General features: G+C 45.0%; 1 protein-coding gene across 2 annotated transcripts in view; it reads right to left on the bottom strand.

Annotated features, from left to right (window-relative positions):
• Positions 1–19,137, bottom strand: part of RPN2 (ribophorin II) — a 58,505-nt gene extending 39,368 nt beyond the window's left edge. The window contains exons 1-4 of one of the 2 annotated variants that reach the window (XM_047771133.1): positions 18,832–19,137; positions 14,838–15,031; positions 1,498–1,593; positions 576–751 (exon numbers count right to left, since the gene is read on the bottom strand). In XM_047771133.1, coding sequence (XP_047627089.1) covers positions 576–751; positions 1,498–1,593; positions 14,838–15,031; positions 18,832–18,844 — 479 coding nt within the window. In that variant the 5' untranslated portion in view covers positions 18,845–19,137. The remainder of the gene's footprint in view (positions 1–575; positions 752–1,497; positions 1,594–14,837; positions 15,032–18,831) is intronic. The other variant, XM_047771132.1, reaches the window with a different exon arrangement.
• Between the last annotated feature and the right edge of the window lie 944 nt (positions 19,138–20,081).

Genomic DNA, 20,081 nt, shown 5'->3' on the forward strand with positions numbered 1-20,081 from the left:
CTTTGTGTCAAAGAAAAAAAAAAACACTACATATATTATTGTTCAGCGTTCCTTCCTAGAGGGTTTTCTCCTTCACCTGAGTCTGTTGCAGGGGACAGGGTCTAATTTCTAGAATACTCTCCCCACCGAGAACCTCTCCCACCAGCTGCTGTCTCCCACACCTCCAAGGGGCCCTGAGAGTCCTTCTCCAGAGCAGAGCGTCCACTGCAACATCCCACTGTGGCCTGGCCCAGCCTCAGTAAGGGAGGCACGTGGTCCCTGGCCCCACTCTCCCTCGGCTACTCCTACCCCTGCTCTGGCCCCTAACCTCAAAAGGCAGTGTGTCTCTACGAGACAGTGTGTCCATGTTCTGACTCAGTGTTTGCCTTCTGCCTGAGCAGCTTGAGGGAAAGCATGTGGAGGTGGGCGGCCCTACCTAGCCTACCTCCTTAGTACAATATGACACCTACAGTGCCAGCAGGGCCCTGGGCACACAGCAAGTGCCCAGAAAATACCTGCTGAACCCATGGATGACGTGTCTCAGGATAGGAGGTGACACAAATGAAGGCTGAGATGCGCTGGAGATGAGGACTTACGCTAGCACGGTCTCTTCCTTGCTGAGGCGAGCAGTGAGAGCACCGAGTGCTTCTTGGGAAGCCAAGGGAAGGCCAAAGCCACTGAGAGCTGCAACTGCATGGTAGATCTGGGCCACGGAGGAGTCTTCACTGACAGCTGCCAGAAGCAGATCTTTGGTCTCATTTGAAATAGAGATCTGGGGGAGGATTGGCAGACACAGAGTCAGGTGCTGGCAGCCTGTGGCAGGTACACCAAAGATGGAACACAAAGCAACCGTCAAAGTCATACCACCTACCTGGTCCATGGTCATTCCTCCTCGACTCCTCAGACATCAGAATTAAATGTCTGTAAAACCTCAGCAGAACGCTTTTGAAAAGATTCTCGCAAGTCACTTGTCTACTGCTATGGTTCTCCTTTGGTCAAAAAAATGGATTTCTAGAAATCTGATGTGGGGGCATTCTTCCTTTGCTTTAAACATTAAGAAAAAAAAAATTTTTTTTTCTTCTCTCTCTCTCTCTTTTTTTTGGTCTGGCATGTGGAAGTTCCCAGGCCAGGGATCAAACCCGCATCACAGCAGTGACCTAAGCTGCAGCAGTGACCTGAGCTGCAGCAGTGACAATACCAGATCCTTAACCTCTAGGTCACCAGTAAACTCCTAAACATGTTTAAATTTTAATATTTAAGGGAGGTGGAAAGAAAAAACAAGGTTTCCCAGAAGAGAGGCAACTACAGGAAAAAGTTATTGAAAATCCATGAAAAATGAAAACCCAGGAAAAAATAAACTCCATTTCCTTAAGGAAAAAAAAAAAAAAATCGCAAAACTGTAATTTCCACCCACACTAACGGATTCTCATTGTTAAAAAAATAATCGTAATATTAGTCTCTTTCCTTAAAAATATGTTACAGTTTAAGGTCAATATAAATGTAAGCAGCTGGACTCACCTCACACCCTGAGAGGGCCTGGCTGGACTGGGCAGCATAGAAAAGGGAATCCACGTTGCTGGGATCAAGGTTTGACTTAATGAAGGTGCATGCTTTCTAAATGGGGGAAAAACATCAAGGAGTGGTGATATACACAGTGACTGGGGAAAAAATACATGGTTTTTAGATGACGAAATTCTAAGCAATCTATAATGGCTCAAGTATGAGCTATACCAGACTTCATTTTTTAAGCAGGTACTTTCCTCAGGATACTGTATTACCCCAAACTGCTAACTTCATAAAAAGAGCAATAATCCTCAATGCACTCTAGTCCTGAACCTGGAAAGGAAGAAAAGAAGCCACTTCCACTGATGACTTGCTCTGGCCATAACCTGTATGGAAATGTTTATGATGCTCTTTCTTTTAATGAACATAAGGACCCTATGGTAGATATTATCACCCCCATTTAACAGAATAAGATACTGAGGCCTGGAGTTGGTAAGTAACCTAATGAAGGTGACAAAGCTAGTAAAACGACAAGTAACCTAATGAAGGTGACAAAGCTAGTAAACGACAGACTATCTCTGCTGAGATGTCTCCAAAGCTAAGTCAGGTTCAACACATCTAAAATGAGCTAGAACCCTTCTGTTTCTTCCTCTGGACTTACTGACTCATGTATGGACATCACTGTGCACCTAACCATCTAAAGCAGAAACCCAGGCATCCTTCTCAACTTTTCCCTCCCCCTCCAAGCCTCTGGAGCCTGTCTCCCTTTAGGTTCTCAAACCCGATCCCCTCCTTGCCTTATTTCAGGCCCTGCCGGTTCTCACTTAGATCATTACACTCATCTCCTCAAGCCATGCAATCCATTCTGCATCCTGCTTCACAACCATTTTTACAAGACAACAGATGTAACTTTGCTATGAAAGCTCTTGGGTGGTTCCTTATTCTTCTCAGAACAAGATTCAATGTTTTTGATCTGGCATCAAATGCCCTCATGACGAACCCTCCCTTCTGTGCCAGCTTCATCACCATAGTCCCAACTCCAACCCCAAGATCTTACCCTCCAGCCCACTGTAGCTCCCAGATAAACTACGCTCTCACCATTTATGTTTCTGACCCTGCGACCCTCCCTGCCGGGAACACCTTTCTCTTGTCCTTTTGGTCTACCAAACCAGGTCCTATCTTTATCCTCGCTCAGATGTCACCTCTTCAAGAGAACGTTCTCTGACATTCATCTGAGCACAGGTCAGATGCCCTCCCTCCCGAGACCCCCCCCCACCAACCCCAAAGCACTTACCACACTGTACTAACTACCTCCCCAGGGACTAGTTACCTGAGAGCAGAGACTGAGAAACTCCCATCACAGTACCTGGCACAGAGTGGGCACATAAGAAAACCCATATGCTATTCTTACTATATCAGGAAATATCATTTAGTAGCTGCTTACAACACTAAATACTTTAGTTAAGGTAAAAAAATTCAGCTATTCAATATTAAATGGTAATAAGAACAGGTAAAATTAGGTTCTTCCAAGGAGTAGGACCAAGTGGGCCCATGGGATGGACTGTTGCTTTTCACCAATGGCTGTTCTGTAGTATTTGCTATTTTCCTATGGGCATGTACTACTTCAACCAAAAAACTATCAGGATTAATTTTGAGAATAGAATTTAAGTCTCAGAGTTCCCGTCGTGGCGCAGTGGTTAACGAATCCGACTAGGAACCATGAGGTTGCGGGTTCAGTCCCTGCCCTTGCTCAGTGGGTTAAGGATCCGGCGTTGCCGTGAGCTGTGGTGTAGGTTGCAGACGCGGCTCGGATCCTGCGTTGCTGTGGCTCTGGCGTAGGCCGGCAGCTACAGCTCCGATTCGACCCCTAGCCTGGGAACCTCCATATGCCGTGGGATCGGCCCAAGAAATAGCAACAACAACAACAACAAAGACAAAAGACAAAAAAAAAATTTAAGTCTCAACCAGAAGTTTGAAAGAAACCAAAGAGAAAAAGAAGGGAGTTCCCGTTGTGGTGCAGCAGAAAAGAATCTGACTAGTATCCATGAAGATTTGGGTTTGATCCCTGGACTCGCTGAATGGGTCGGGGATCTGGTGTTGCTGTGGCTGTGAAGTAGGCCAGCAGCTGTACCTGCGATTCAACCCCTAGCCTGGGAACCTCCATATGCCACGAGTGTGGCCCAAAAGCAAACAAACAAACAAAAAAACCCAAACAAAGAGAGAAAAAAAAGGTAACAAAATTAGGGAGCTGAAGAAAACAATCTATTGGAGGAATCCTTTGAGCAGAATGTGGGTAAACTTAAGCACGTGTGCTTTGTCGCCACCTGGTGCTGTAACAATACAACAACACCCAAGGCCCCTAACAATGACTATGGTTACCACGACCACTTTTTGAGCACTTAAAAGCACTGTTCCAAGAGCTATACATGCATTTCTTATTTAATAAGAGGAAAACTGGGGCATGAGAGAGGCAAAGTAACTTGTCCAAGGTCACTTAGCTCCTAATGGAGGAGAGAGAATTCAAACCCAGGCAGCCTGGCTCAAGAGTCTGAACAATACAACCACCACTGTCTCTCAAGGGACTACTATATATTTTTTGTTTGTCTGCACCTGTGGCATGAGGAAGTTCCTGGGCCCAGAGATGGAACCTGCGTCACAGCAGTGACAACACCAGATTCTTAACCCACTGCGCCACCAGGGAACTTCTTCAAGGGACTACACAAAATGACCTGTTCTGGAGTTAAGACCAGCATCATGCCTACTCTACTTCTTTGTACAGACAGATCTAGATGAACAGTAACAGTGGTCAGTGGCTTCAAAGCTCAAAATGTTGACAGCCTGGTTTCAATAACAGCAAAAGTGAGGGACCACACAAAATACGCTCTGGGCCCTTGGGAAGCCCACCCGAGTGCCAAGGACTCAGCAGCCAACTGCAGGGGATCTGTTATTTGGGCTCCCTCAGCCCTCGTTCCCAACTGACAGCTGAAAATCACCCCCTAAATGTCCATTCCCTCTCTGTTCCCCTCCAACTTTCTGAACCTAATCATTAAAACATCCTCCTGAGTGAAGACAGCAGTACTTTCCTCAATCCACTCTTCCCTGCAACTCTCTGAACCAAATCAAGAACCAAGAAAAGAGAATAAACCTCTTTCTCATCTGTTCTTTCCTCTCCATCAATAGCTCCCAACTCTTGTCTCCCCCCCAGCTCTTCTGCTTTGTAATCTCACCAGACTCTGTTACATGTCCAGCTACCGAGGCATGCCCTGGTGAAAGCTCCCATGCCACGTCCTTGGTAACTGGGCCCACTTTTTTCATGTGCACTTCTTACCACACCTCTGCTACAGGTGCCCTGGATGGCAGACTCACTGCCTCCAAAACACAACAAGTAGAATTCTCGCAGTGGCTCAGTGGGTAAAGAACCTGACTAGGAACCATGAAGTTGTGGGTTCAATCCCTGGCCTCACTCTGTGGGTTAAGGATCTGGTGTTGCCATGATCTGCGGTGTAGGTCAAAGACACAGCTTAGATCTGGAGTTGCTGTGGCTATGGCACAGACCAGCAGCTGTAGCTCCAATTCGACTCCTAGGCTGGGAACTTCCATATGCTACAGGTGAAGCCCTAAACACCAAACAAACAAACAAACCACAGCAAGCACTTTTAAGCCTGGAGGCTTAGAATAGGCTGTTCTCTCCATCAAGAAGCTCATTCACATCATCAACTCAACTTCTCCCTCTCAACTGGTAACTCCTAATACACTAACGAAACAAGACTTATTTTATTTTACTTTTTTGCTTTTTAGTGACGCGCCCATGGCATATAGAAGGTACTAGGCTAGGGGTCAAATTGGAACTGCAGTTGCCGGCCTAAGCCACAGTCACAGCAAGGTTGTGTCTGCGACCTACACCACAGCTCACGACAATGTTGGATCCTTAATCCACTGAGCAAAGCCAGGGACTGAACCTGAGTCCTCATGGATCCTAATCGGATTCATTTCTGCTGTGCCACAATGGGAACTCTCAAGACCCATTTTAAAGTAAAACTTTCCTTGATCCTTCTCTCCCCTCCAGCTGCTACTTTCTATCTCTTCCCACCAGTGACCTCCAAATTATGGAAAACAAAGGACATTTTCCAGTGCTCATGCCCTCAACACAAGACAGAACCAATCACTTCCTTCCTCTGGAACAGTCGCTTCCCTTCACTTCCAGGACTCCCCTGCACTCCCCTCTCCGCCCCCTTCTCAGCTGATCTTCAAGTTTCATCCTCTTCTGCCTGACCATTCAACACTGGTGTTTTTCAACTCCTCGACCCACTTCTCATACATCCGCGCTCTCTTCCTAGGCAATCTTTCATGCCCATGGCTTCATCCAGAACCTCTATGCAGATAATTCTCAGATTTGTACCCCCAGCCCAGACGTCTATCTAAGTCTATTTACATGACCCAAAGGCATCTAATGTTCAACATTTTTAAGACCAAATTTCTGATCTTTCCTGCACAAACATTCTCTTCCTGTGTTCCTATCTTAAGGAATGGCCCAACCATCCCTCCACGTGGCAGAAGTCAGAAGTCCAGTTGTTGTCTTTTGCACCCCTCCAGCATTCAATCTTGCCCTACGTTCCTCTGTCAACACCTATTCTCCACAAGGCAGGAGAGAAATCTTTTCAAAATGAAAGATCCTGTTACTTGCTCTTAAAATCACCTGCTCTTGGAGTTCCCATGGCTCAGCAGTAACGAACCTGACTAGTATCCATGAGGATGTGGGTTCGATCCCTGGCCTCACTCAGTGGGTTAAGGATCTAGTATTGCCATGAGCTGTGATGTAGGTTACAGATGTAGCTAGGATTTGGCTTTGCTGTGGCTGTGGTACAGGCCAGCAGCTACAGCTCTTACTCAACCTCTAGCCTGAATGTCCATGCTGTGGGTGCAGCCTTAAAAAGACAAAAAAACAAACCCAAAAAAACAAAACAAACAAACAAAAAAACTACTGCTCTTTAGAGAAAAAGCAAAATCTTCCCTGTAACCATCAAGGCACTGAGGCTTAGCCCCAGCCTTCCTCTCAAGCTTTACTTCTCTCTTCCATTCTGTTTGATACATAGCCTCCTTTCCGTCTCACAAATGTAATCTATTCCCAACCTGCACAGGTTCTTTGCACATGTTCTTCCCTCTGTCGGTCTCCTGGTTAGCTTCTACCCTCCCTTTAGAATTCAGATCAATCACACCATCCTCCATTTAGTAAATAGCTATCAAGTATTGCCACACGCCAGGTGCTATCTAGGTACTGGAGATACACAACAAATAAAGCGAACATAATTTGTACCCTCAAGGAGTTGTAATTTAGGAAGATGTAGAGTGAGATTAAAGTTAAAATTAGGAGTTCCCATCATGGCTCAGGGGTTAACGAATCTGACTAGGAACGATGAGGTTGTGGGTTCGATCCCTGGCCTTGCTCAGTGGGTTAAGGATCCGGAGTTGCCGTGAGCTCTGGTGTAGGTTGCAGACAGGACTTGGATCTGGCGTTGCTGTGGCTCTGGTATAGGCCAGTGGCTACAGCTCTAATTAGACCCCCTAGCCTGGGAACCTCCATATGCTGCGGGTGTGGCCCCAGAAAAGACAAAAAATAAAATAAAATAAAGTTAAAATTAAAGAGATTTCTTTAGAAAAGCCTTCCCTGACCAGGTCAAAGTCCCCTATTATACACCTATAACACTATATAGCTCACCTTCATAAAATTTGCCTTTGTTACAAATATTCATTTTATATTTATTACATGACTAATGCTTGTCTCCACTATTAGAGGTTATGTTCCAAGAGGCAGATGCTCTCTTTGCTGTTTCAACACTGAATCCCCAGTGCCTAGTACACAGCAGAAACTCATGAAATATCTGACAAATGAATAAATGAATTGTGTAGCAGCCAGCACAGAGCGCAAATCCCCTGCACAAGGTTGGGACTAAGTTTTTTTGGCAGACAGGGTGAGTGAGCAGCTCCCTCTGCTGGATGCCCCTGGTGCTTTCCATACTCACACTTGGTCTCACCGTTTTGGTACCTGTCTCTCACTAGATAATGAGTTCCATCTCCTCTGCACTTAGCATTATGCTTTGCACAAAGCAGATGCTCCATAACTGATTACTGCCTAAAGGAATGCCGGATTCTCTGCTATCCCCCAGCACCCACCTGAGAGCCTGGCTCTCAACAAGCACTCAGTTACTATTTGCTGAATGGATACAGAAATACTTAACTTTATTTTTATTTTACTTTTTTGCTTTTTTAGGGCCACAACTGCAGCATATGGAAGTTCCCAGGCTAGGGGTGGAATTGGAGCTACAGTTACCAGCCTACACCACAGCCACAGCCATGCCAGATCCAAGCTGTGTCTGCAAAGTACACTGCAGCTCACAGCAATCCCGGATCCTTAACCCACTGATTGAGGCTGGGGATCGAACCCGCATCTTCATAGATAGATCTTCAGGTTTTTATCTGCTGAGCCACAATGGGAACTCCAAACTTTATATGTACTCACCATGTGCGAGATACTTAGCTGAGCACTTAATACTTACCATCTCATTTAATTTTCACAACAACCCCATAAGAAAGGTATTCTTACCCTTTTCACAGATTGGGGAAGTGCGTGACTGACTTATAACCTGTGAACACTGTCTAATGTGTCCTAATTTCAGTCATTCAAATCTAAACCACCGTCACGATTTTGCATAGTACATCTATTTACTTAATATTTTCATTAAAATGAAGACAATGAATACCATCATTGCTCTTAAGTCTTGTAAAAAGATAAGCAATAATATCTACAAAATCCCCATTCTCATGTGCTTATGTTTTAAAAATATGCATACACAGTACCTGACTACCAAAATGAAAGATGTTCACTCTTCATAACACCTAAGATCAACTCTCATTCCATACTCCACTGTTCCCAGAGTTGCCTTCTACTCAGATTTTTATTAGACCCCATTCCTCTCAGTTTTTTTACTAAAATTAAAATCTCTTCTAACAAAATAACCAACATCTCCTCTAAGGATCTAACTGTGAGAACAACCAACTTAGTGCATTTGGCAGGGCTGAAGGAATTCCCTCTATGCAGCTGAAAGCAACAGCAGCTGAGCAGGACACGAACCACTATAAGGAAGTGGCAGAATGGGAGACTTCTTCTCAATGGATTTTCTTAGTAGCATTCCTTTTTTCTCTTCAATTAATTTTTCCTTTTTACAGCCACACCTGCAACATATGGAAGGTAGGGTGAGCTATAGCTGCCGGCCTACGCCAGAGCCACAGCAATGCCAGATCTGAGCCTCATCTGCGACCTACACCACAGCTCATGGCAACACCAGATCCTTAACCCACCGAGGGAGGCCAGGGATCGAACCCACAACCTCATGGTTCCTAGTCGGATTCGTTAACCACTGAGCCACGACAGGAACTCCTACTGTGTGCTTCTTTTTTTTTTTTTTTTTGTCTTTTTGCTATTTCTTTGGGCTGCTCCTGCAGCATATGGAGGTTCCCAGGCTAGGGGTCGAATCGGAGCTGTAGCTGCCAGCCTACGCCGGAGCCACAGCAACGCGGGATCCGAGCTGCGTCTGCTACCTACACATGGCAACGCCGGATCGTTAACCCACTGAGCAAGGGCAGGGATCGAACCCACAACCTCATGGTTCCTAGTCGGATTCGTTAACCACTGCGCCACAACGGGAACTCCTACTGTGTGCTTCTAATAAGGAAATCCACCAGCTCTGAGGCATCCATTCAGCTCCCTTCCTTCTACTACTCACAACACAAATGATGAAATGAACACACAGCACATTTCTTAAGTGACTATAAGACGGAAGTATGTGATGAACCCATTTATTTTCTGATTAAGAGGCACATTTAGAGAACTTTCATTTCTATTAAAGTTTACAATTCATTCATTCAACAAATATTTGTTGAACACCCTCTGCTCATTAGGCATGAAGCAGTGGGGATGACAGTTTGAGAAAAAATGAAATGTCAATCAATGTACATTTAACGCTACCGCTGTATAACAGTTCTACCAAAAGGTAATCCTTGCTACACGCCACCACCATGCTCACCACCCTACATCCATCACCTGCCGCTGAGTACTGTTACTGTCTCCATCTCACACGTGGGAAAAAGTGTCTGAAAGGTTCAGTGAACCGCACAGGTTACTCAGCGGTGCAGCTGTGAAGACCCTGAAGCAAAGCTTTGTGACTTTAGAGTCTGTATTATAAACAGAAGGCCTCAGTTAACCACACAATTACCCCCAAGTCACACTGCCCTGCAGCTGTCTGGATGGCTTTGGTTGACATCTTCAGTCCTGACCAACATCCCCTCAAACTCATGATATCAGCAGAGAACACCCTGACGAGTGAGTGTTCAACCCACATCCATGCGCAGCTCCAAATCATGAGCAGCTAACAAGGTGTCATTCAAATTAGAGTGAGAGGGTCTCACTCCTCCAGGAAGCCCCTTGACTGAGTCCTATAGGTCCAAAGAAGTTTGAAACTCATCAGTAGAAACCTCTCATCCTGCATTCAAATCTGCCAATTATTATGGCAAAGCTGGATCCTTAACCCACTGAGCGAGCCCAGGGATCGAACCCGCAACCTCATGGATCCTAGTTGGATTTGTTTCTGCTGCGCCACGATGGGAACTCCCAACCTGCCAAAATTTAACAGTAACCTAATATTCCAATTTTACCTCCTGCACCTTATGAAACAAAACCTCTACTGGTCAAGACTGGGCCACCTATGTCTCCCAACTGTTTGTTCTCTCTCCTCCCCAGGCCCTTTACAGACACTGCGGGCCTTCTGTACAGCATCTGCGCCAGCATTGTCTCAACTCGCCAGCACTGTCTGAACTTGTCTGAATAAATTACAAATAGAAGCAAGACTTTTAAAATATTAATAATAATAACAGCTAATTCAAAGGGCCTTTCATGGGCTAGTCACTTACTAGGCATAACATGACTGCATTTTATATTTACAATGATCCAGTGAGGAAGGCACCACAACTCCCACTTTTCCAGAGAGATGGAGACAGAGTTAAAAACTTGGGTTAACTGACTCTGCTGCCTGTACTCTTTCTTTTTGAGCAAAACTAATTTTATTAGGAGGTACACTGACCTGGAGGGTTTACAACAACACGAGGAAAGTCTGCTTCATTAACTGTCACACACAGGAAGGAAATACTGGGCAGGAATAAGAGCTATTGTCAGGAAGAAATCTAAGCCTAGCACTCACACAGCAGGAATCAGCAAACTTTATAGAAAGGGCCAGGGAGTACACATTCAACTTTGGGGGCCAGAGAAGTCTCATTAGTAACTACTCAACTCTACTGTTAAAGTGCAAAAGCAGCCACACACAACATGTAAATGATGAGCATGGCTGTGAGGCTTCAAGCTTGATTTGACCCTGGGGGCTATTATTCAGATGATGGTTGGTAGACACTGGGCAATTTTCTAAACCTTTCTGAGCTTATGTTTCCTCCTCTATTACAGGATAATATTTCTGACCATACAGAAGTAAGACAATTCAAGATAACATATCCAGTGTACCTGGCACATAGGAGACATTCAATAAATAACAGCAGTTACTGATTCTAGTCTCAGCCAGGAAATATAAAAGATAAACCAAAGACATCAGAAACTCTCAAAGTTTATTTTATGGATCACGTAAAAATAAACAACACATTCTGGCCCACTGGCAAATTGGGACATTTTGGGCATCAAAAAGAATAACAACTGCAAAGGATGGCAAGGCATCAACTGGGACTACCAGTTCTTCCCAGGACAGATTTAAACATATAGCACTTATCGCCCTGCCATAAATAACTTTAAAAATGGACACAGACAACACAAGGCTGTGACTCTTGAAATGAAGTAAAAAGCATGACAATAGCACAAATGATGGGAGTTTAAAGAGAAATACATCTTATAAGGTCCTTTATCCATAATATGGCAAAATAATAATTCAAAGTATATTGTGATAAATTAAAATGCATATTACAATCTCTAGAGCAACACCTAAAATAATAAGTAAGCCAAAAAGGCCAATAGAAGAGATAAACTGGAATTTTTAAAAAAAAATGATTCGAAGTTCTCGTCATGGCACAGTGGTTAACGAATCTGACTAGGAACCACGAGGTTGCGGGTTCAATCCCTGGCCTCACTCAGTGGGTTAAGGATCCGGTGTTGCCATGAGCTGTGGTGTAGGTCACAGACTCGGCTCAGATCTGGCATTGCTGTGGCTCCAGCGTAGGCCGGCAGCTACAGCTCTTGATTAGACCCCTAGCCTGGGAATCTCCATATGCCTCGGCAGCAGCGCAAGAAATGACAAAGACAAAAAAAAAAAAAAGATTCAATCCGAGGAAAGAAGGAGGAAAGAATGGATAAACAAATAGAAAACAACAGGACAATAAACTTAAACGCAATAGCATAGTTAGAGAAAATACAAATGAAGTAAATCCCCAACTAAAAGATAGAGGTTGTCAGAATGGATAAAAACCAAGTCCAAGGCTTGGATCCAACGTTGCTGTAGCTGTGGTGTAGGCTGGCAGCTACAGTTCCGATTCGACCCCTAGCCTGGAACCTCCATGTGCTACAGGTATGGCCCTCAAAAGACCAAAAAAAAAAAAAAAAAAGACTGATGTTTAAAAAAAAAAAGTATAGATGCAAGTCAAACGAAATGTATGGCATTTATTATTGCTTTAAAACACTTGAGCAAAAAATAGAGAGTAAATGTAATAAAAATGGCAAAATGTGAACACTTATTCAAGCTGGCAAATGGTACAAGGAGGGCTCGATATACATTCTCACTTTTTTTTTATGGCCTCACCCATGGCATATGGAAGACCTCCAGACGAAAATTCAAGTTGCAGCTGTGATCTACACTGCAGCTGCAGCAACGCTGGATTCTTTAACCCACTGCACCTGGTGGAGGATTGAGGACACGCCTCTATAGCAACCTGAGCCACTACAGTCAATCTAAAGCACCACAGCAGGAACTCCAATGTTCTTGCCACCTTTGTGAATGTTTGCAAACTTCCATAATGAAAGGTTGAAACAAAAAGAGTTGCTATTCTTTTAACTCCCACTAGACTGTAAGCTCTCTGAAGCCAGTGATTTTGACTGGTTGGTCCACCACTGTATGCTGGGGGCCTTGCCCGGGGCAGCAACCTCTCCAGGAATGAGGAGTTCATAAAAAAGTGGGCTGAACTGTGGATCCAGTGGGTCAGGTGGTCACCACTCACCTCAGACAAGGAACCAATAGCCATGGAGCTCCCGTCGTGGCTCAGTGGTTAACGAATCCGACTAGGAACCATGAGGTTGCGGGTTCGATCCCTGGCCTTGCCTAGTGGGTTAAGGATCCGGTGTTGCCATAAGCTGTGGTGTAGGTCGCAGACACAGCTCAGATCTCGTGTTGCTGTGGCTGTAGTGTAGGCCTGCGGCTACAGCTCCGAATGGACCCCTAGCCTGGGAACCTCCATGTGCCGAAGGAGCAGCCCTAGAAAAGGCAAAAGGACCAAAAAAAAAAAAAAAAGAAAGAAAGAAAAAGAAAAGAAAAAAGAAAGAAAAGGAACCAGTAGCCTTGAAAGAAGCGAAAGGAAGAGGGCAAGCCCAGAACCAGGGAGGATGCCGGAACAGCCGAGAGGCAGAGGGACTCAGAAGAGGCTAATTGGACAAACTGTTATTAACTAAAGTGCACTGTCCTCTGAAGATTACCCTTCCCTCATCTGTTGAACCCAGGCATGGCCATGGGACTTGCTTTAGGTGAAAAAAACGAGAAATACGAAAGAGGTGACATATCTCTTCTGAGCAGAAGTTTTAAAAGCCATGCTTTCATGTGTACACACTCCAGAAAGAGTCTGCTCCATCAGGCTAAATCCTGGACTAAAGAAACACAGGGCAAAGCCTCAGGTGACTGTTGATAGCCATATAGAATGAGCAAAATATACACTTTAGTCATAAGCAATTCATATCTGAGGTCATCTCTATGGTGATATAAGAAAGGAAAGGGAGAATTCTAAAGATGCCATCTTTAGATAATCATCTACTAATTATTTATTTAAACATTGTGATGTTTAAAAAAAATAGTGGAGGAACTGCTACAAAGGGGTTTTGCAGGTGTAATTCAAGCCCCAAGTCAGCTGACCTTAAAATATGGAGATTATCCAGGGAGGCCTGACCCAAGCAATAAGTCCTGTAATAGCAGAGCTTTCTTCGACTGGCAGCAGCAGAGGAGGTTAGCAAGACTTGAAGAGGAAAAGGACTTGACTTAGATGGAGAGGGGACAAGATGAGAAGAAATGTGCTGGTCCTGAGGAGCAGAGCACAGTCCTTGGCTGACAAGAAACTGGGGGCCTCAGACCTACAACCACAGGGAAGTGGATTCTGCCAACAACCTGAAGAAGCTTAAGGAAGATTCTTCCCCAGAGCCTTCGGTTTAGAGCCCAGCCTGGCCAACACCTTCATTTCAACCTTATGAGACACTAAGCAGAGAGCCCAGCCAAGACTGCCTGGACTTCTGACCTATACAACTCTCTTCTCCTAAATGAGTGTCATTTTAAATCACTAAGTTTATAGTGATTTGTTACACAGCCAGAGAAAACAACAACACAAGGCTCTTGTGAGAACACTGGCCCTACTTCCTCACCTGCTGTCCACGCTGCTGTAATAAATAAAACGTATATTCACTTAAGACTGTACCTAAATCCAGGAAAGGTTTCGATCATGATGCATTTTCCTTATCAAAGGTCCAAAAAGTATATCAAAACGGCCTGATGCTGTGACTGTCACTGTTTAATTAATGCAAACGTTCCCCACCTTGAATTCCTTCATTTACTAGCCACAAAAATAGAGCACTTATCATGTACAGTCTCACTGTACAAGATTCAGTAAAAGTTTCTAGAGGATCTATGACTTGCTCTTCTCTATAGTCTACTATAACACCTGGCATGGTCCTAACATACATTAGGCATTCCAAAAAAAAAAAAAGAGAGATCTGTTAGAATGATACAGATATTTATTATATTGGATTAGCCTTGATTATCTTCAAATAAGCAAAAGTTAGTTTTGTTTTTTTCTTTTTAAGGCCACCCCTGTGGCACATGGAAGTTCCCAGGTTAGGGGCTGAATCAAAGCGGCAGCTGCTGGCCTACACCACAGCCACAGCAACGCCAGATCCTTAACCCACTGAGCGAGATCAGGGATTGAACCCACATCTTCATGGATACTAGTCGGGTTCTTAACCCACTAAGCCACAAATGGGAATGCCCAAGAATTAGTTTTGAGGTACACGAAAGGAACACAGTGATGGGATGAAGCCACCAAGATCAAAGTGGCCTTACCTTTTCATCTGGCACCTGGGCACCAAGGCTGCTGAGTCCCACAATGGAGTAGAAAGCAGATTCCAAACTTGTGAAAGGGCGGTCCAGTGAGGCTTTCAGTCTCTCCACGTCATGCTTGGTGAGGTAGTGGGTGGGCGTCAGAGCCTGGGCGCTGGCTATGATTGTCAGGGCCAACAGCAAGACAGTGCTTGAACCTTGGGGGGAAATGACTATTAAATAAATACACTCCACACTATTCCAGAGTTCTATACAAAGTTCCAGTGACGAGGTACACCAAGGTCTGGGAACCAAATCACGTGTGGAAGGGTGAGGGAACTGGGAGGTTCAGCCTGGAGAGCTGCCTGAGGGAAGTGGTGGGTATGGGCTCAGCCATCTAAATGGCAGTCCTCCCAGCAGCCTCCGTGCACCTAAAGCACAGGACTCATCGTGCCATTCCCATTTCAATTATGTTTGTAACTCCTAGGCCACGAAGGACAAATCCAATCATGAATCTTCACTGTGGCCTTGCCCATCTCACAACCACATCTCTTCCCTCACTCTTCCATCTGTGGCTCTCTGGCCTCCTCTCTGTTCCTCTAAGGGGTCATGTTCTCTGCTATCCAGCTCTTTTACATGCCTCCCCCTGCTTAATTTTTACTTTCAGATTTCAGTTCGAGTATCTCTTCCTTAAAAGGCCCCTCTCCTGTCAACAGCCCTCCCTTGCATAAGCTCCCAGTACTATGAGTAGTGAAGAACGAGGCCCCATGGGGTCAGGTTTAAATCCTAGCCCTGTCACTTATTAGCAAGGTGGCTGTGGCAGTTATAATGTGACCGGCCTGTGCCTCCGTTTCCTCAAGAGTAAAGTGGGGTAATAAGAGTATCTACCTCAGGCTCATTAGGATTACATGGATTAATATGAAAAATCTGAATGGCGCATAACAAGTGCTATATAAATGTTAGCTACTCCTTCTCTTATTGTTATTGTTGTTCCTATATCTGCTCACAGCGACCTATGCTTCTATGCAGTATTTTTCACAACTATAATTAATAGTGTAATGTCTGATTCCTCCGCTAAACTGTAAATTCCATGAAGATGGAGACTGTTGCTTTTAATCACCCCAGTATTTCCAAGTCTTGCACATTGCCTGGCACACAGTAGTACTGAATTCATATCTGCTGAATAAATGGAAAGAAAAATTAATCCTCATTTATTATGTCCCAGGGGACAGAAAAAAACTGTAAGACTGGTACATTTCTACTTTTCATTTTGGGGGGGGAACACTTTCAAATGGGCAGCTTCATGAACTATTTGCCTTTTAAGTAACAATAATCACCAGGAGAACATTAATGATTAATGGTCCTTTGCTTATAGTGTCAAATTTAGGTTTTTTTTTTTGGTCTTTTTGCTATTTCTTTGGGCCGCTCCCGCGGCATATGGAGGTTCCCAGGCTAGGGGTCAAAGTGGAGCTGCAGCCACCAGCCTATGCCAGAGCCACAGCAACGTGGGATCCGAGCCGCGTCTGCAACCTACACCACAGCTCACGGCAACGCCGGATCGTTAACCCAATGAGCAAGGGCAGGGATCGAACCCGCAACCTCATGGTTCCTAGTCGGATTCGTTAACCACTGCGCCACGACGGGAACTCCCAAATTTAGTTTTAACTAGAACCCCTTAAGAAAGGCATTTTACAAATAAAACTGAGGACCAGAACACCTTGGATAAAGCCAATCTTGGACTCAAACCAAGATTCAGAGTTCAATCATGCTCCATTACTTTTCGGAGAATGTTGTAGAAGGGGCATGAATGTCAGTGCTATCTAAGTCCTCATGTGGGTTAAACGACCTAAAGAATGAGAAAGATCTTTTAAAAAACTAGAAAGAGATCTATTATGGGGATCATCATTCATCAAACATTTATTGAATGCCTGCTATGTACCAAGCACTATTTTTGGTGTTAAAAATACAAGAGGAAACAGAACAAAACCGGCTAACCTCATGGAGCTTACATTCTAGTGGAAAAAGAAAGACATTACATGAAATAATTAAGAAACATTATGTTAGAAGGTGAAAAGTGCTATGAAGAAAAATAAAGTACAGAAGGGATATATCTGGGAAGAGCTGCAACTCTAAATATGGTAACCTATGAAGCCCTAACCAAGAAATAAAGATACTGTGTATAGACCTGAAGCAAAAGGACCCAAGTCATGAAGATATTTGAAGGGAAACTATCCCAAGATGAAAAGCAAAGGCAAGAGTTCCCTGGTGGCTCAGCAGGTTAAGGATGCAGCATTGTCACTTCTGTGGCTTGGGTCGCTGCTCTCATGGGGTTTGATCCCTGGGCCAGGAACTTCTGCATGCCACAGATGTGGCCAAGAGAAAAAAACCAAGCGCAAAGACCCTGAATCAGGAACACGGATGGTGCTTTTTTGCATTAGCAAGGAGGATAATACAACTGGAGAGGAGAAGCAAGGGGTGGGAAGTAGGGACATGGTGACAGACATAGCAGAGGCCAAATCTGGAGGGCCTTATAGGGTCTTTGGCTTTTATAAAGATGGAAGCCACTGGAAGATCTTGATCAGAGAAGTGATTTGGCTTGCATTTTAACAGGAACTTTGTGTTGAGAGTAGAAAACACTGTGCTGCGACTACAGCAGAGCAAGGACAGAAAAAGGGATACCAGTTGGAAGACTACGGCTATAATCTAAGAAAAAGGGTAGTGGTCTAAGCCAGGATGGCAGCTGTAGAGATGTTAATTAGTGGCCGGAGTCTGGTTGGAATTCAAAGTTAAAGCCGGAATTGCTAGTGGGTAGAAAGATGTAGAAGAGGAATCTATGATACCAATGCTGACTCCCCAGTGCCTTGAATACATGCATGTACTTCATCTATTAAGACCTAGTGAGTGACTATGAGTAGCATTTTCCCAGCTAGGCTGTAAATTACTATAACACAGTATTTGCGCCAGAATCCTTATCTTCCCACCCCGTGTTAATCCTAACAACTTTGGGGGCTAAAATTTGAGCACTTAACATGTGTCCCATATGCCCATACGGTGCTGAGTATTTTGCACGGATTTAGTCATTAAATCCTCACACTATCTAAGTGAGTGCGATTTACAGACCAAGAAAGGGTCTCAAAAATAGTTATCTGCCCTAAGACTTGTAACTAGCTGAGAAACAAACTGCAGAAACTCTATCATCCTCAACTTCTCAATTTTGGAGAAGTTACTTCCCCTGTGTGGAATTCCATCTTTTCCACTTGTCAAGTGGAAATAACAGTACACATTTCCCAAGTTGTGCGGCTGGACTACCTGAGATTCCATCCCGCACAGTGCCCACGCATTAGCTAGCAATATAGTTAGGTTTCCTGGCTGCTTACTTAGTGCCACTCACTGCTCTACGCTATGTAGAAAGACTATCTCATTCATTACCCACAGGAATGCATGAGGCAGATAATGTGGCCAATCTATTTTACAAATGAGAAACTGAGATGCAGAGGAGTTAAGCAAACAGCGCAGCAGGGGAATACGTGGCAGACTAAGTTTGCAACTGGATACTCCAACTTCAGAACTCATGCTCTAAGCTCCTAAAAAAGAGGTGAGTGATTGTCTTGCCCCTATCTTTAAAAAAACTACTGTCCAAAGAAAGAAGAATTAGCCAAAATCTCACTCTTAGGTCGCCTGGCCCGGATGCCCGCGCGAGTCAAATGAATGAGCAAAGCCAGACCCAGGGTTATCCGCGGCTGTGGTATCCGGCTGGGCCTCTGGGGGACCCGTAGACCCGCGCCGCACCCACCCCCACCGTCTCCTCCGCTCGCAGGCAGTTCCACCCGCTGGACAGCCCTCCGTCAGACCCCCGACCCCAAGAGACCCCCAAGCCCATGCCCCTGTCCCACAGGAGAAGGGGGACCCGCCCGGCCGGCTCCCGAGTGGCAAGCACTAGCCTGCCGCGGGCGACGGCCCACTCGCCGAGGCGTGCGGTCCCCGGGACCCCGTTATCGAACCATGCGCAACGCCTCACCCGGCGGCGCCATTCCTCCGAGCAGGTCCCACCAGGGCCCGAGCTGCAGGCGGACTTCCGCTCGGGAAAGTGGCTCCAAGAGCGCGCCGGAGGGGACGCCCGGGACTCGCAACAGACTCCGCGTGCTGGATGGGCTTTAGGCACAGGTCAGTCCACGCTGTCCCGCGGAACCGGGCCTATCCTAGGAGCCGCGGCCAGAATTCCAGTCCTTCGGCGCACAGGGCACCGCGGTCTTCGCGTACAGGCCCGCTTCCCCCCTCGCTGTGGCCCACTTGGAACCGTCCGCCTCTCAACGCCCGATTCTGGGCACCACTGGCACGCGGTTGGACGCGGCCTCTGGGGTGGGCCCGAGACGGGGCCTGCTGTGATTGGCCGATTACACTGTCACTCAGGCGTCTGTCTGCAGCCCGGCGGATTTTAAAGGAATGGGAAGGGTTCGGTGGCGTAGGAAGAGTAGTATTCGAGGCTTTTGCTGGTAGTTTGTTTGTTCGTTTGCTTTTAATTAGAAAATTATGGCGATTTTCTCCAAAGGTTGTTTTGGTTTTTAATAACTGACCTATGAATGACGTTTTAATTGATTTGCAAAGCATTTGGGTGAGGAGCATACTAGCCCAAATTTTGCAGATGAATTGAGACTCAAAAATGGAAATGACTCATCCAAGAACTCTGTACTAACTCCAGTTTTTGATCGTTTGGGGCATAGCCCGACAGTCTACTAAGCACTCCATGTACTATTTCATCACCATTCTGTGAGGTATGTACAATTAGTATTCCCATTTTGTAGCGAAGGAAACAAAGATTTTAACCTATGCAGTCTGACTCCATAATCTGTGCTTTTAACTATTACGAACATTTATTCACAATGCAGTAACTATTATTAACATTAGTGTCCCAGATAATATTATCCCAAACAGGGGTGAGTCAGTTATTTCTATGTCTGGTACTGTACTGTTGGATATGGTATACTAGCTATATGTTGATATTTAAATTTGAATTTAAGTTAATTAAAATTTAAAATTCTGTTCCTCAGTTATACTAACCACATTTCAAGCACGCAGTAGCCACATGGGGCTGGTGGAGATCATATTGGACAGCACAGAATTATAGAACATTTCCACTGTCACAGAAAGTTCCCTTGGGCAGTTCTGATCTAGAATACATAAAGTACTCTTCCAACTCAGTATGCGTGAAAGTCTCATATTGGCTTGAGAGTCAGTTGTTAAATTTATCAGAAATTTTGCAAATTGGTT

This window comes from Phacochoerus africanus, chromosome 3 (genome assembly GCF_016906955.1).
Source record: "Phacochoerus africanus isolate WHEZ1 chromosome 3, ROS_Pafr_v1, whole genome shotgun sequence".
NCBI lineage: Eukaryota > Metazoa > Chordata > Mammalia > Artiodactyla > Suidae > Phacochoerus > Phacochoerus africanus.